Source organism: Diadema antillarum, unplaced genomic scaffold (assembly GCF_040938485.1).
Source record: "Diadema antillarum isolate AM-2024a unplaced genomic scaffold, OU_Dant_1.0 seq00000137_RagTag, whole genome shotgun sequence".
Lineage (NCBI taxonomy): Eukaryota > Metazoa > Echinodermata > Echinoidea > Diadematoida > Diadematidae > Diadema > Diadema antillarum.
In genome coordinates this window covers 337159-355946 of record NW_027271214.1, presented here as the reverse complement: position 1 = coordinate 355946, position 18788 = coordinate 337159, and the positions used below count along the sequence as shown (strand labels likewise).

At 38.7% G+C, this 18788-nt stretch overlaps 1 protein-coding gene across 1 annotated transcript in view; it reads left to right on the top strand.

Moving 5' to 3' along the window:
• LOC139727637 (tubby-related protein 4-like) overlaps positions 1–18788 on the top strand; it is a 114367-nt gene that overhangs the window by 28931 nt on the left and 66648 nt on the right. The window contains exon 2 of the mRNA XM_071638618.1: positions 1955–3335. Coding sequence (XP_071494719.1) covers positions 3084–3335 — 252 coding nt within the window. The 5' untranslated portion in view covers positions 1955–3083. The remainder of the gene's footprint in view (positions 1–1954; positions 3336–18788) is intronic.

Here is an 18788-nt window from a genome sequence, read left to right as displayed (position 1 = left end):
TACAAAGAAGCTGTCAGACAAAGTCAACAGAAAAACATCCATGATTGAACTGTCATCAGTACAAGCCCATCCAAAATAAAGCTTGCCTACATGTAGTATGCAAAAAGATTATGGAAAAATGGCTACAAATGCAAGCATCCCCAAAATGTAATGCCAATGATTAAATAAGAATAGAATTTGAGCAGGAGTATAATTATATTCATTTCAATTTTGTCATTTTTAAGAACCTGACATTCTGTTCTTATCTGTGCCCTTTGTACACAGTGTTAATGCTGTTGTGTGTGATGGTACAGGTGGCAAGGGGCATGATTTTGTGTAATGCATTCACTGGAGGAGAAACATTATAAACAAAATGTGTACGAGACCGTGATAGACACATATTTCACCTTTATGAGACCTGGATTTCTCTTTCTAACATCTTGACTTTGTTTACAGTCTGTCTCGACATGTCTTGCATAGTTCCCTTACTTGGTTATTGTTGAGAATGAGTTCAACTATAGTTTGAAGTGATGTGCTGTGTGGTTATAAATATTTTTTTGTGGAAGTACGTTGTGGTGCTGTAGTTTTTACTCTTGTATAGCTACTGACAGCCATGTTTGCCCATTTGCCACGGGTCAAGTTTTATGACAAAGAAAATCCACCATTGAAGGCCATTGCTCTCCCTGAAATTGTGTTTATTGCCATGTAAAATTAGATTGCCACTGAACTATTGACAGTGCTGAGTGGCATGTTACTCCAACCAAAGGATGAATTGTGAATAGAGGAGCTTTTTGTTTTGTTGTTGTTTGTTTTTTGTGGGGGGGGGGGGTGCCATATGAAAATATTCATTGCTTGGTTAAAAGTGCACCATTCAATTGCTCCAAAGCTTCCTTCACTTAAATTGATTTGAGAAGACATTAAGTATGAATTTGATATCATTGATTCCATAAATTTCATTGTGTAACAACGATATCCCTCGTTCATCTGCAACAAAATGTTATTCCAATGCTTAGCTAATAAACTCTGTATGCCACATATTGTACATTGTACTGACTGACTATGAAACATACCGTATATGTACAATGAATATCTATATGGTTGGGTGCTGCCAGGTATCTCTGTCTTTGTTGGGAAGATGTGTTTATTTGTTTTTCAATTCATATCAGTTGTTGAATCTTTTTCTCGGGGGGGGGGGGGGGGGGGGTCTTTTTTTGTTGTTGTCCCAGACTGACAGAAGTCACATGAACTTTATATTGTATACAACTGTATATTTGATAAATGATTTGATTGTGACTTTTGATTCATGATAGGTCAACATAGTAGAAAATGTGAAATTCATATAAGGTGTAGGGTGAAAACTGGAGAACGTATGCATTAAAGAACTAATCAAAAATCATATAGAAAAAAAAATTGTTGTAAATCTTGTACGCATGGAAGTGCCTTAGATTTGATCTCTTCTGCAAGGAATATGGAACTTAAAGGACAAGTTCACCTTCATAAACAGAGAATGGGTGTTAAATATATTTCATGCTGGAAAGAAAGATGGAATGGTATGGAATGGTGCATTTTTTTTCTTTTTTTTTTGTGTGTGTATTCCCAGAATGTTATCATGTTACTTTTAATAGAAGCATTGCATATTTCAAATATTGAGTCTGTCATTAAATGGGGGTATAAATTCTTGGAATAGTGGTTGTCGTAAAAACAGCATTACACTCTGCTAATGTTTATTGTTCAATAAGTGCCAGTGCAGTAAGTATCGAAGTAAAAATGTTCCAGGAGCTAGGAGTGGAATTTGATCTGTTTTTTTTTTTTCCAATACGTTGGTTTTATTGAGTCAATATGCATGACATGAGTCATGCTTAAAGTGATTGAATTTGAGCTTCAATCTTCTGGACTCCCTCCTTTCTCTATCTCAGAATTGTGTCAGGAAAATATCAATAATTAATGGTGCTCTGTTCCTCTTTCTCTTCTGCAGGTACCTGTGGCTGGATCCGAGCGCAATGCCGCACATGCGTCATAACAAGTGAGTCAGCATTGCTGCCCCTCCGATAGATCGAGAAGTTGTCCTCCCCACCCCTGCGGATGAGTGCGAGATGGACTCATCCACCAGTGCATGAGTCAGGCGCTTCATAGCAGCGGCTCGCCACGGTCGGTGCGTACACAGCGATGCTGACAAGGGATGGGAACGGGAGAGCTACAGAGCGCCACGGGGAATTTCTTGAAAACGTGTGACGCACTGGTGGTCACCTGCAAAGAAGAAAAAAAAACCTGTGCGGTCAGCTGATCACCGAAAGTGAGCGATTTCTCGTAAATTTGTGTGTGGCCGGAGCATGTAGTGCTCTGCTATTTGAGTAGGTATCCAGTGGATATAGTGCATCACTGTAATTTGAGGAGAGAGCTGCCGTACACGAGGAGATCTTGTATGGATTCTTTCAACATTGATTCATCCCCCAGACAAGAAGGGGGTAGTGCTTTGCTCGCCAGCCCCTTCCTCTCTGTGTTCCGTCTTGCAGTTGAATCGGAGCCAGCGAGACAAATTCATGCTTCGGATGTCACTGGCTTTCTAGGAGAGGATGATATTAATGTGATGTTTCAGAGTGAAATACAAATGGCTCAGTGCGTGTTTGATTAAGTATTGTTGGAAAAACAAGACGTACCTATGCCCACGAGAGAAGGAAAGCATTCCGTTCCTGACACGCTGCGGAAATTATATAAGTTTGCCTTACAGGCTGGCGGGGGGAGAGCCGAGCTGTGTAGAATTACCACATGGCAAGCGGGTGCCTCATCGTACGCATGCTGCTGTCTGTACACTTTCTACCCAGTGAAACAATGACCAGCCAATTTCAGGCACCTTTCCACGTAGCAAGCCTCATCAGTTTATGTGCCCAATCCGTGCCATGGAGGAAATTTGTGAATTGCGGATGATACAGCTACATTATTCCTCAAGTCACTGCAGCTACTCCTAGCTTAGATTTCACAAAACAGCTCAGTGTTGCTTGAGTCCAGAAATTCCTGCAAGCATATACTTGGATACATAATTTCTTTTTGTCTTGAATGTTTTTATATATTTTTTGTTGTTGTTGTTTAAAGCGGAGACTTGCACTATGTATGCAGTACTAGAACAAAACCCAGCAGCCCGCAGTGACTGTACTATACTGTCGCTGTCGTGGAAGGGGACAGTGCCCGAGAGCGAAAAGGACAAAAGCTACACCCGCAAACGGCACTACACCAAGGGATGGCTGGCTACTGGGAACGTCAAGGGGGTCGTAGGGGCCACGTACACCACCAGCCACTGTGGAAAGAGCCCCCAGGCCCCTGCCCGCAGAAATTTCAACCTTCGTGGGCACAATAGTGAGGTGAGTAACTTTACTAGTTTGAAAAAGGGAAAGATATTTTCTTTTCTCGCTGTTTTTTGTTTTAAAAAAATCTGATGGTATGTGTATTGGAACAAGCAAGTGTCCATCATCAAGGCATTGGTAAGATGTCATAAAATGAAATATTTCGAGTTTGAAAGGGTCATTAATGTCGGAACGCAAATTGAGGGTTTTAATAAATATCATGTTTAATCAACAATGAAAAACATTCCATTTCAACTGTTTTGTCCTTTCTACAGTAGGATCGATTCCATGCCCCTTCCTCCCCACCCCCACCCCCTCCCCTCCCAACACACATGCAAAATGTATGCTTTGCATACTTTATATTCAATCCATATTTTACAGGGAATATTCACAACCACTTAATTCAAGCAATCAATATGACACAGAATGGTCCCTGGATAGAAGCACCGAGGTGTGACCAGTTCGGCACTCGTCTCTTGCATAATAGATCATTTCTGTATTACAGCTCTTGCTGTGTGTTATGTTCACTATTCCCCTGGGCTGGTCACTCACTGGCTGGTCGTGCATTTGTCCATTTCCGGAACGGACGACTGGTCTGCTTCGTGTGTCTCCTCCACTGGAGCCAGACAGACGTTGGCGCTGGCTGGAGGGTTTTATGTTTCAGGGATGGCCCTTCTGGAGCCGAGTACAACATTCACCAACATTCCTGTGCAGTATATGGGCTGCTGGAATTGATAGAGATTTATACACCACAACACATGCGACAATGTAACAATTTGACAGATCCATCAGCAAGAATTCTGTTATCTTTTAATCTTGCCATGCTACGGTATTTCTTCTGAAATACTGTGAATCTAATACTCTAAACCAGTGCATCTAATTCTCTAAACACAAATGTTCTTCAGTGGTTATCACTACCCCCCCCCCCCCCCCCCCCAGGAAATTCATGAATTACATAAGTGTGTGTGTTTGAAGGAAAGATCACAGAAAGTTATACAAAGAGAGAAACAATTATCGCATGCTCTAGTTCCTAACATGATAAAATCTATTCCGGAAAACTCAGTACTCTTTAACCACTTTAAAGTACCGGTAATAAACATCTTTCTAAAATTACAACTTTTGCCCAGAAATATTAAGCAACCTTAAATACAGGGATGCATGTATCATCAACCAGATAATTGAAAAGTTGCATAAAACAGAGACAGTAAAACTCTATATGACAAGGTTTCATCCTTGACACACATTTATATTGTTCCCAATTAGGTATCCAGAATATGTGTATAAAATGTGATCATATAAAAGTATTTGCATCTGTATAGAGAGTTCCATTAATAAAGTGGAAGCAAAATATTTTGTTTCCAGTGCAGTCAGCAACATTTATTGTTCCATGACATTGAACTCATTAAAAGGTAGACAGCACATGACTTCATAAAATAGTAAATAATAGGAATGATTCATAGACTTTCCTTTTCTTTGTTTATTGTTTGCTTGTTTTGTCCTGTTTTTATTGCCTTTTATTGCTTAAACTGTGTCTGTAGATATTTTTTATCCACCTTGAGTGAGAGTCAATCAACTCTTAACAGTTGACTGATGTTATTAAGGTTTTCTATTTTTCTTGGGCTGTTAAATGTTTTCTAATTTTTATTTTGAGTAAGGATTATTTCAGGAAAATTGAATTTTGTGCAGGAAGCGTATACTGTGATAGTGTTTCTCAGGTTTAAACATGGTGCAAGCCAGGAGCATTGTACAAGGATATGAAATTTGTGAAGAATACCCGTTCCTTTTTTTCCATAGTTAACAGGAATGAAACTTGGAGAATACCGACATACAATGTACATGTATGACACAGGATCTGCATCTGATCAAGTTTCTATGTTTTACACTGTAGTGTATGTGTAGTCTTTCATTTTGTTCAAGTTGGCTTTTAAAGGACAAGTTCACCTTAATATATGGGTGGATGCCTCTTCTGGTTTTATATTATGAAAAGTGGTTGTGGCCAATATCCCTCTGGCAAAAACATGTGAAAGTTTTGAATACATTACCCTCCTAGTGAATATCCAATATTAGTAACACTTCTACCATTCTGCCTCCTGTAAAACCAGAAACTTTTCACATGCGTTTAAATTTTGCGACAGCCAAGATTCAAGAAATTTAAATGCACACAAAAATTCTTGTCTACAATGTTACGCTTTGGATGCCAGTTGCAATTTGGAAGCCAGTTGCAGTTTGGAAAAAAAGAAAAAAAATCATGTGAAAAAGGCAGTCGACTCCAATTCATGAAAATTCCATGCCATAAATACTTCTTGCTTCACAGTATTCTATTGTGGGAAAATTCACACATTCATGTGGCATAATACCAGTGCAAATATAAGAACATGTGAATATTTTGCTTTTTGTGTGTTATACTCTTTTGTATTTTTGATTCCAGCAGAATTGAGTTCGTGCAAGATTCATCTTAAACAGACCTACAGCATGGAAAATTACATGCACCAAAATTTCCACTTTTTATATATTGTAGTATATAACCAGTGACGATCAACTGGAGCATGCTGTGGAATTTCACTGACACTCACCCAGTGGAGAAAGGCGAAATTTCCAGTGTATAAAGTTTGCTGTTCTTGTCCAATAGTGCAGGTATGCCACTGCTATCACAGTGTGTTCTAATGGTGCCCCCTGGCTCAGACCTGATTCCACTTGATTCCCCTGAGGTTATAAATACTCACCAAGTACACCATAAAGATGCCCAAAAAGAGACTCAGAATGTGTCATCATTGTCCACTTTCCTCACCAAATATCTACAACCACTGATTGCGCAGACCAAAGATGTGTAGCGTGGCAGAGTTGTTTGTCTTATTTTTATAATTTCCCTTTTTTTTTTTTCAGATATTTGTTCACAGATAACTCACAGAAGATTTTTAAGAGTGCGAGAAAGAAAACTAAATGCATGTAATTCATATCGTGTCCTTGTTGAAGGTGTAACCATGTATACTCAAAAGTTAGTTCGTAGTGGCAAGCAGATGTTTTGGCATACAACGTTGTACAAGATGTATGTTCCATAACTTTCTGGAGAATGCTAAATATATGTAGGTCTACATAAGATCGTGTCGTTGCAAAGTATTACATTTTTTATCGTAACTTAAGCCTGCAATGTTTTGCTACATGGACATTTCAGCTATAGTAATGCCCACATAATTTTTTGGGGGATATTAGAATATACACAAAAATACTTTCTTCCACAAAATCATTATAACATTCAGGCTATAAGGGATGTGTGGCCATGAAAAAATTATCAGAATGCAAACAATAAATGATCTGAAAGCTTATTAGTTTAGTGTCTAGGTTAGGTTTTGTTTTGAGAAATGAAAAACGAACTTGAAAAGAACAAATGCAAGCTAGCATGCATACTCAAAGCTGAAAGCAGCCAGGAAATAAGTTCCCTGAACTGTGAAGATATTAAGATACAAAACAAGTGCATGCACCCTTTTTCTCCTCATCCCACTGACTGGAGGTAACTTTGCTCTTCATGTCTGTCATTAATTCGCAATTCCCCACCAATCATTTGACATTCGATGCGTGTCGCCCCGTTTACCTGCCGGCGTGCCGTGTACACCCGCGCGTGGGAGCCGGAGCCGGCCCGCTAATTGCCGCGGTTCTCGTGCGGACCAGCATTCTCGGCACAGCGAGTGGACGTGAATGGAAATCCAATTACACACAGACACACCTCATCCAATTTATATCCAGGAGTGTCATACCGGCGAGGACGACATTAATTTGCCCTCATCTGCTCGTTGTTTTGTTTACTCGTTTGTTGTGCATTTGTTTTCGTCGTGCGGTTTCTTTTCTGCAGAGCACTCTGTTTTCGTGACAGCGCAGTGCAAATTGCACCACATTGCAGACAGTCGGTGAATGGGTACCTGTGCATCCTTGTGCCAAAAAAGCATGGCTGGTGCGGCTTGGGCCGGAAATTGAACAAAGCTTGGGCTCTAGTCAGACCTGACATTTGTAGTTGTTGCCAATATCACATGCTCCGCTTGTTTATCTCCCCAGTTATCCACCAAAGGAAAGATTCTCCCAGTAGAGATTTAATGTAAGATGAAAGTCTATAAGCTTGGCGACAAACAACATGTATTTGATATCGAGATCAATATTAAAATAGTTTTAGGCATGTTACCAAAAGTCAAGTAACATTTGTTGTTGTCATCTTGATTACATTAAAGCACATGATGGTCACGTTATTTGGGATTTGATCTTTTTGTTGCCGTTGCTTTTCATTATTCTTGAAATGCCACTTGTTTTACTTTTCTTTTCAGCAGAAACTTGTTTTTTTTTCTCCATGGCTCTGCACAAAGTGTTTATCCAGTCTATGCAATGCTCTTGCCCACCGTATTTTATGGGACTCTCAGGTTCACACTTCAATAGAAACTTTTTATGGGTCATGATGGGCAAATTCTGTATGCACATTTATAGATAAAGAGGTTAAATGCAAAAATCTCGGCCCATGTGACCGAGAAGGCAGCAATTGTGACTGGTCCAGTGGGCACCATATGAGATGTAACACTGAAATTCATAAAATAGTCAAAATTTTTCTGGACATTTTGCCATTGTTACGCAGCTCAGAATGTGCAACCCTAGACTATTCCTCGAAGACTAATTGCACTCAGTTTGAATATCATGATCTCTTTTTACAACTTATCCAGGGGTGGATAGCTGCTAAAGTTTCATTTTATAATTAAAAGAATATGTATAGCCCTCAAGAACACCACATGATAATGTCATTTAGTAGTGTACAGTATACATGCTATCCATTTACTTTATCCGCTTGAGGTAAGATGTATCTAAACTGAAATTTGACTTCATCATAATAACAGTCTTGAACAAAGGTTACGTGTGTACATATGGATAACTCTTGAGGTAAGCTTCAATATACAGAGAAGGTATGGTACATGTAGATCCTGTGCATGCAGGTAGACATTGTCTGGCAGGTCTGTATTATGATACGTCTTTTTGATTTGCACCGATGGCCGTGCTGATGAACTTTTGCTCAGCTGTGAACTTGCACTTTCTGTGTGTTCGCTGCATAGTGGTGGCAGTGGTGTTCTGCACTGCCTGCTCAGCTTTTCCGTCCACTTATTCATGCATAAATTATCCCCTTTATACACTTACCACATAAAGTTTGGGATACCCTGTGGTTTTGTTGTAAAAATGTGTATGATGAGTAAAGTTTGTATGACATTGCAAAGATTACATGAAGGGAGTCCTATGAGGTTTGCTGGAAAGGTCATGGGATCAAGTTAGAATGCGAAATGTACATTTTGAGCGTTATTCAATAGCATCAGCGAGACACTATAAATGGCATCAAATGTGGAATTAAAATAAGCTCAGGAACGAGCAATTCTCTCCAGTTGCCTTTTTCATAGTTTCGTAACATCCAAAGATCGAGGTCGAGGTCAGTGTTTTGTCAGCAACAGCAAGCTTCGCGTAGCAATAAAAGACATACTGTATTAATTGTATGCACAGAAATTGGTATTCCCTCAGTTGCTGGGGTCCTTTGGAGGGATCACTGACTGGCAATTTTCAAAGATGCAAGTCAAATTCTTTGTACAATGTAAATTTGCTGATTAAAGTGGCCATTATAGACAGGTGGCCACTATAGGCAGGGTCTTTAAATAACATGGCTTTTTTCTGCTAGGAGGTAATCGTTTTTAGTGGTTGTATACGGCAGGTGGTCACTAAGACAGGTTTGACTGTACATCAATTCAGACACAAAAACCCTCCAGCCGAATGTCTACCTTCGGGTTGCAAATTACTGTAAAGGTGGAAATTTTTGCATTGTTGAAATTTTCACGCATTTCACTCAACCAGAAACTAGCGCGAAAAAAAAAGCATGCAAATATTTTTGTTTGCCATATGTTCTTGTACTTCATGTCTCGATTCCGCGGAATTACAAACACGCGAAACTCTTCCTGCTGGGCTAAGTGCGAAAAATTAGTTGTGCAAAAATATCCACTTTTACAGTATAGCACTTTTTATGGCCATGGTGCTGTCTTGATACCGGTATATTCTGGTCACCAGTAGAGTACCGGTTATGAAATTGATAGCACACATTTTTGTGTGGATGCTTTTTAATGAAATGTCACCCTCGGGATTTTCATTGTACAGGCCTTGCAGTGCAAACAAAATTATAATGATAATTACCGGTAAATGACTACTTTGCAGTCATACTTTTACGTTTGATAGAAAGACGTTGGCATTAAAGTGTATAGTGCACAAGAGTGCCCAGTAGAATGGTGCAAAGTGCAGGTTCAAAGTGTAGGAAGGTGTTGACAATGACTGGACTATCACCATAATGGGTATGTACAGACCATGTTAAATGAAGGCAAGAGTGCTAATGGGGTCGGCCCTCATCCATGCAGAGAGTATCCATTAAAACAGCTTTTTCCCCATGTCTTACATGTTCATTATATTAGAGTGCCATGTCATGTCTTAACACACACATACAGTGTACACTTTGCATGGTTGTGGGGGATTCAAGTGCTGGTATCAATAGCTCGCAAAGAGAAACTGTATAGTTAATTGTATATCGTGTAGCGGAAATGACCTATGCTGCCTTTCCTCCACCTAACTTAATACCTGAAATGTCAACTGACATTTGAGTAGATTAAAGGTGTTATTTACCATTTGCAGATGAAGCAAAAACCCAGGGTTAGTGCTTCAAAAGAGTTCTAAAGTGTGAGTTAGGGATAAAAACAACCAATTGATGTAAAAATGTCATGCAGTGTAATAAATGTTAGATATTTCATTGTTAGATATTAAGAATATGAACAATATTTATAATATAATTGTTTCTAGAATAAACCATCAACAGTTATGGTTTATTGAGAAAAAATAGTGATTAGGCTTTATTGCCAAAGTTTTATATGGTAGGATGTTCTGTACAACTGACCTACACATCAAATGCATCATATATGTGATAACTCAGCATTTTTTAAATCACTGCTCCCAATGGTAAACAGTATCTTTAATATATCATGGTCTAGATCAAACCCCATTAAGGGTAGTAGTCTGAACAGGTTTATTTAGCATAATGATTTCTCCCTTCCTGAATCTCTAAGGTCATGACCTTTATACCTGAGAAACATTGGGAGAGGGGGAGGGAGAGGGAGAAGGGGGTGGGGGGGGGGGGGGGCAAAGCAGAGGTCTTCAAACAGAATTAGGGATAAAATATGCTGCCATGGTTGGTGTATCATAATCATTGAATTCATGGTTCCCATACTGTGTATGCAGCTGTCAACGGGATGGAAAATCCACCAGAAGGGCATAATATGTTTCACAGCATTATAATGAAAGGATATTCAGAGAATATACTGTAAATAGTGATACTCCCAAGTTTATAGCACATTTATACAGCAGCTCCAGTTGAAATTTGACATTTAATGTACTTTGCCTGCTAATTGACCACTTTGGGGGTAAAGTTAGGTGGAAATTAGGAGGGCTTTTAAGATGTCAACCAGTAAACTGAGGATAAGAGAGTCCAATTAATGGTTCCTGTTGTAAATGTCAAATGCAAGTGGAGATTTGGGTTGGAGGGTGCTTGGTAATGTAACTGAATGTGTGCCATTGTGTATACAGATAGACCAACAATCAGTCATTTGATTTGTGCATCTGTACCTATCAAAGGGACTCACCAGGGGTCAAGCACAACTTTTGGCTTATCGTCTGAAAAACTGTAGCTTTCTGTCAGAAACACTCGCACTTTCGACAACCAGTTATATAGTCAATCATTACTACACAATCTCGCATTTTGTATGCATGTTATATTGTAGAGACGAAAACAGTGAGAGTTAATTCCTTTTTATGGACTTGGAAGAAAATACATGATGCCATTGGCACAGAACATTTTTATCAATCAATGGTGAATGGAGAAAGTGTGTTTTCAGGGCACCCCTGTGCACATACTAAATGCGAATCTACTCTATCTGTCCATGCATGTTGGAGGCGATGTATGTGTGGCATCTACTGTATATGTCAAGTGCAAAATGCTGTGTGATGTGGGAGAGAGATGCCCTGCTCTCAAAACGGGGGCGACTCAGAGCACCACACATATATGGAATGTATGACTTGACACTGAGTCAGCTCTATTTCTAGCGCCCATCACCTCTCCTCAAAGGCACACTACAATTAAACGGGGCTGTCACTCATACTTGCAAGCATCATAAAATGTTCATATGAATTATACACTCTGTGTGACGGTGATGCATGGCCGTTGTGACAACGGTATGAAGGTTTTTCCCATTGTGAGACCTGTATGCAAACACGCAAAGAAAATAAAAAGCCTCAAGTGAGTTTCTGTTATGCCTTGCTCTCGCCGTCCTTGTGGCAGGTTCCTATGACGTCTTTCTCTAGAGTGCCCGTGAGTACATACATGTACATGGGCATCTAAAGCACATCCTTCTTTGTAAATGGAGACTTCCTAATATTTACTGATGCACATTTATAAATACATTTGCTAAACTTCCTAGATTTGTTGTTTAAGGTTGGCCTGTTCTTTAACGTCTGTGTACGTGTGGGTTTTCTTCCCCCCCCCCACTCCTTTTTTTTAAAAATCTACTGTCTGAATAGTGATGCTAAATATAACTTTTTTGTGATCACGTGAAAAGTGTGACGCATGACTTATCAAAACAAAGTACAAATTAACACCAAAATGTTTGAATGATATTGATGAAGTTTGAGAAGGGAGAAAAAAAGAAAGTTTTGAGAGAATGATTAATAGATACAATTTGCAGGAAGAACGAGAGGAAGAAGAAAGGAAGAAGGAATTATTGTGATAGAAGTACAGATTGGAACAAAGCATGGAAGATTCAGGGAGGGATACAAAGAATGATTTGATAGAGGAAGGAAGAAAAAATAGGAATAAGAGAGGGAGCGAAAAGACTGGAAAGAAGAAGAGATTGACAGAAGGAGTAAGAGAGAGTTATGAAGGAAAAAGAAGAAAAGAAAAAGTAGGAAGAAGAGATGAGTCGAAAGAAGAGTGTAGCAGAGGGGTGCCAGAATTGCATGGACCAACAGGTTTTCTACTAAAGTTGCAATTCTGCCATTTTATGGGAGCGTGCGATGGAAAGGTAACAACATCATGAAATTTGCACATTATGGCATGCCCATGCACTGTGGATGGCCTGCTTTGTGCATCAATTATTAAATGACCCCTGCCGTAAATCTACTCTGCAGATGCGAAGGCCATGCGTTAAATCCATCAGAATATTTCATAATTAATTCGTTGTTAAGGTTAGCGATAGATAACCTTGTGCATTGCTGTGAGACACTATGTAGGCACTCATGAAGCTGCAGTACTTTTGATACGAAATAATGGCATTGCTGCTTCAAAGAGTCGATGAAATAGCAGATGGTAGAGGAAAAAGAGCTATGATTTTAATTTAATTTTCAACAAATCAGCCGTTATTATGGTTGGCTGCTGTAAGAGGGCAAAGGGCACAGATTTCATTCACATAGTGTTCATACAACTTCCAAGCAGGGCTTATTTTGTCTATTTTTAGTAGCAAAGCTTTTATTTATATAAAAAAATATCGCCTGTACAAGTAAAAGTACTCACTGAGTCCTTGTTTGTATTATGATACATATATGTACCATCATGGTTTTCCAGTATTCACATGACATCATAAACAGAAACACCCACACACAGTATGCAAAAGCCATCCACATGCACAAGCACACACATGGAGGTTTTGTGTTTTTTATAATGGTTATGACCAGTCAGTGGAGAAATGAGGTGTAAATTTCACTTTATTCTATCCCTCAGAAATTCAGAGGTTGGTTGCACACAGCCACAAACAAAGCAGGATGCATGTATTTTGCTACTTCGAATCAACAACAGTATGGTATAGTGATACAGTATTCATCGCATAATCGGGCATCTGATAATCGGGATCCTCGCTTAAATGATATACGCTTCCCAGAAACATTTCCAACGCACGTTATTTTCACTGGATAATCGGGCGGGGACCTCTGATAAACGGGACAATTTTTCTTCAAGCGATCTTTGATTTTGTTAATATTTTACACAAAAAATCTACCAAAATACCACAACAATATTTCAAAGATTCTGTATCAGTTGTCGTTTACAACAAACTTACAAAGCAAGCTTCGGATTGGTGTGTTTTGACCTCCGTCCATCCAGTACATGTACATGCATAGCCACGAAAGCGCCGTGTATAAGTATCCATGCCATTGCAAAGCACATGCCTTCGCGAACATTCTTCTCCCCTACATAAGCAAAGCCATGTGCTCGCTTGCAATTCCTACTCGACTCACATCCAATAAAAAACATGCCTCGCTCATACAGCCCAGGCTGTGTGCGTTGTTTAATCTCTGTCATACACTCTGAGGGCAAAGTCCATTGTTATCGCGCGCCTTCGTATCTTGTTATCTACTGTCTTTGGTTTCAACTTTCAATACAGCTGTACAATGCACTGTGATCTGTGTGTACGTCACAATCTTCCTCAGTTGTGACTGGGCAAAAGTTACGTGATTGAAATGAGGGCTATGAACAGTTACGTATTCAGTGAAATGGGGGAGAGAGTGGGAGGGAGAGCGTGAAAGATGAGAAGGGTTCAATGTATGTGCGAATACGTAACGTTTTATGAATCTAGACTATGAGCTGACATTGATTACGTGTACACGCGTGTTTGACAGAAGAATCGAACCCGGTTGCGATTACTCTACGTCATTGCGAGAATGCAGGGAGAGCTGGAGGGTCGCGCCGAGGGGTAGCGTGTTGTGTATTCATGTACATGTACAGTACGTCAGTATGCATGTGTGTGTGTGTGTGTGTGTGTGTGTGCACTACATGTACATGTCGTATGCCGTTAGTGTATGGTGAGTACTCATCGCGAAATCGGGCACCTCGCTTAAAGGGGCCGTGTTTGCTACTCCCAACCTGTCCCGATTATGCGATGAATACTGTACTGCACTGGATGAATTGCATGTGTGGTGATAGGAGGAAGATGGAGGAGGGGAAAAAAAACATTGGAGAAAGTGAATAAATGATTCTGACAAACTGAACTCTGTCTGGTAGGGTGAGAGCTACAGTACAAGGACGATGGCATAGAATGCTTGCTACTTTTTGTAAGTGTGTATGTGTGTGGGGGATGATGCTGTGTATGTGTGTGTATGTGTGTATGTGTGTTTGTGTGTGTATGTGTGTGTGGGTGATGCTGTGTGTGAGGATGACTCATGATGAGAAGGTAAACATAGCATACATCATAATTCTCCTGGTGCTCTGATCTACCCCGATTCTCCTGCTGTACTATAGGCACAAGCGCCCCTCACCCCATTTCTTGCATATTTTGCCAGCTGCAAAATCCAAAGGCGGCACTTGGTAAACGGATTAGCAAGGCTGGTGGAGAAGATGAACATTAAAGGTACAAGTTCACCTTAATGAATAATTATGGGGATTCAGTAAAAGCAGCAATATCATTGGAACACTTTAAGAAAGTTTGAGGTAAATAAGACAGTCAGTTCAAAATTTATGAATTTTTAAAGTTTCTGCGCAGTCACTGTTGGATGAGGAGAGTACTACATTGAATGATATCACATGCGTAGAACGATATAAGGAAAATATAAAAAGAATTCCACAAAATTTCATTTACCAAAAAAAGTACACATTCCATAGACATACAGTATGTGAGAAAAGTGAAAATATGTTGAGTTTTCTTTATATTTTCTTTATATTCTACACATGTGACATCACAAGCTGTAGTAGGCTTCTCATCCAGAGATGGTGGCACTGAAACTTAAAAAAATTCGTAGATTTTAAACTAATTGTCCAATTTTCCTCAAACCTTCACAGATATGTTCTACAAATATGGCTGCATTCTCCTCAATTCACATGTGCTCCGAGGTGAATTTTGCCTTTAAGCTCAATGTACCGGAATGTGTTCAAATAGTTAAGCATGACAGTATCCATAGAATTTCTTTCTCTCTTTCCCTGTCATTCATTTAGTCAAGACATTTCCAGTAAAGAAGAAACATTTCAAAGCACTATTCCACCCCATAATCAAGGGGACTTTGATACAAATTTGTATAAAATCAATGATGGAAGTTTCAGTACAATATCGAACATAAAATAATATACAGTTGTATCGCAAATGAAGTTACGATTAAAAGTTTGAAGTGTGAAATGTATTCATATTACAGTGACATTGTTTGCACCCACACTGCAAATTATGTTGTATGTGGGTTGATGATGTCTGCATCATCTTGACATCATTGTTACCTAAAGTAACTTTTCTCCATCTTGCCAGTGTTTGTCTGGGGGTCAGAAGGAGAAACATTCATACTTCTACTGGTCATATACTATTTATAACAAAATAGATAAAAAGGTTGTGTAAATCACTCTGAGAAATGGATCAGGTATTTCTTGATTGTGCAATGAATGGAACTACAGTAGAAACATGCCATTAAAATATAAAGTTTCATCACACAAATGAGGATGAAAGTGACAGCAAGAAATCTACATGTAGTCGTGTAGCCTACAATGTGAATGACTGGCATGACCAAAGCATATGCACCAGACAAACTGTAGGCTAAAGTTTCCACGGGTACGAAACAAAGCTGTGATAATGATCACCTCCGATTCTCTCCTCATGAGCGTGCGATAGCAATACTGCATAGGCCTTGGCAAAAGTTATCTCCATTGACAATGGGACTCCATGATTTAAAGTGATTACTGTTGCTATGCCAACTAGCAGCTGATCTAATTGACTTGTGGGAGAGGGCATACATACTGTACATGTGGGTGTGTGTGTCTGTGTGTACACGTATATCAGTGTGTGCTTCCCCAAATGCCCATAGGCGCTAATTCAATTACACATATTAGTGCACATTGCTGCGGTTGAAATTGCCCAGATCTGCCCCCCTCATCTTGACAGCTGTGTAGTCTGGTTGTGCATCGTGCGTGTAGTTTCTCTAGCATATGCCAGGTGGAATGAGTTTGAGCATTTGACTGACTTGTCAAGTTCTGTGACTTTAATGTTCTGTGGAGGATGTGGCTGTTTTCATTTAATCAGTTTAAAGCAGTAGTTGTTCATGTGAATCGTAGGCACTCTAAAGGTCAGTTCTTGCCATTAATGCTTGATGAAACTTTTCAAGACAAAAAAGAAAATATGACGATACAGTGTTTATTACACAAATGTAATGATAATGATACTTATATGAAAGATAACCATTTATGTATATGTTTGTTTTTTTCCAAAGGCATTGAATAATAATACAGAACAAAAAAAAGTTAGAATTAAATTACAGAATACAATTACAAACATTGTGGTATGTACATAGCCCAAAAAACAGCAACAACAGAAAAAATGTTACAATCAATTGGATAAGTTTATAAGTGTGGAGCAAATTCAAACTGTAAATGTACACAAAATGTATGCATTATACATATTTATAAGACCCAAATGCAGATTCGATATCAGGGGACGTTATAAAACTGACTGTGTACATTGAGCATGAGAAAATAACAAAGGCCTTATTAGTGACATGATTTCATGGACTTTGTCAGCATTACTTCCCTTCTAGCTCATAATATTCGTATTCAAGCTGCTAGTTATTACAACATGCTGTTGGCAGTTTAGGAAATTGTCTTCAGGTTTCAAAGGTCTCCAAGTATACTGTGTAGCTGTCCAATACAACATCTTTAGTTTATTTTACTATGCTGCATCTACTTGTACAAATGACAGAAAAAATATATTCAAATAGAGAGAGAAAGTATGTCACTTAAAAGATAACTTCTTTGCAAACAGGACTGGATATATGTACGTACAGTCCTGTAGCTACATTAATGTTTATGCTGTATGCCTTGTGAATAAATGTACCCGAATACACCATGCAAAATTTGGCATTGACTAGAGGCTCATCGAAGGACCTTATATTAGGCCATCTTATTGGAGAGCGTTGTCTCTTTGCTATAGATTTACAATGTCATGTGTTGTGTAGTGACACAAACCAATCTGTGTCAACATCAGAGTCCTCTGCAATGTCAATTGTGTGCAGTGCTGATGTTTACAGTATAATATGGGCACTGAACTCTAAACCATTGCCCTTCTCAGTAGCAGAAGAACCATATATCAAGATGTCGATAACAAGTTTTGATTTTATTTGTTCATTGTTCAGTGTGTTGTTTGATCATTTTGATCAATTATATAGTTGCAAAAATAGAAAGGATGTTGATAATGCTCTCCAAAGCCCCACCCCACCTTCACAGATTCCAGCGAGCATTGCCAATACAAAATAATAATAATAATAATAATAATAATAATAATAATAATAATAATAATAATAATAATAATAATAATAATGATAATGATAATAATTAATATTTACAAATTAAAAAAACACCATCTATTGCAATACTTCTATCAGCAGTATAAAGGAGAATAATCTAGCAGGGTTTTTTTTTTTATTGTTTGTTAGGTATATTAAAGGTGTATGTTAAGTATATGTATGATGTCATTAATCAAATATTTAGAAAAAATGATAGATACTCGTGCGAGTTTCCTCTTTCATTCTCTCCATTTTGCCTGGTGTTACAGAGTTTCAGTGACTCACTGTTTGAGTAACAGACTGATGTCTTTGATATCAAAAGTAATTTCTGTACACATGTTATAATTCCCCCTAATAACAGTATACAATAGATACACAATGTGTCAGTTTCATAGCCTGTTTGCTTTACAGTATGTTTACAAATCATATGAAATTTGATACATTATTGAACATTGCATGAGATGTCACAGTTGAAGAGATAGATATTCAGTATATTTCTCTCTCCCTCCTTCCTCTCTCTCTCTCTCTCTTGTTTTTCTCTCTCACAGTCAAGATAACATGTCTGGCAATGATGTAATGAATCGTCTCTTCTGGGTGGCATTTCATGAAGCGTTTTGTCAGATATTTCGTCTGACAAACTGCTAAAAGCTACAGAAATCCTTACATCTGATTGGCAGACAGCAAATTTGTCCGACAAATTTGTCGGACAAAATGCTTCATGAAATGCCCCTCAGATGCACATTCAATTCATGTTTCCAAGCACGACCATACTATATTTTGCGAGTATAATTTTTCACGAATCGGGACTGCTCGACAATTTCGCAAGTGGTCAATTTTGCAATTGTGGATTACAGTAATAAAAGAAGAAATGTTTGCGTGCACATCGGCATTCATGATGAGATCAGAGTTAATCATTTTGTTTGTTATTAAATTCACGAATAGCACCCGACTTGCAAAAATTCGCAAAAAAAAAAGACAAATAAAAGGCTCTCAAAATATATGGCGTACATGAACACGAAGGAAAAATGTTCACCAATAGTGTCATGTGACACTCGCTTGTCGCTGATGGAAAATAATGATCACCATCTTCACACAAACTGTACTATGTCTCTCTGCTTTTGTGATAATAATGAT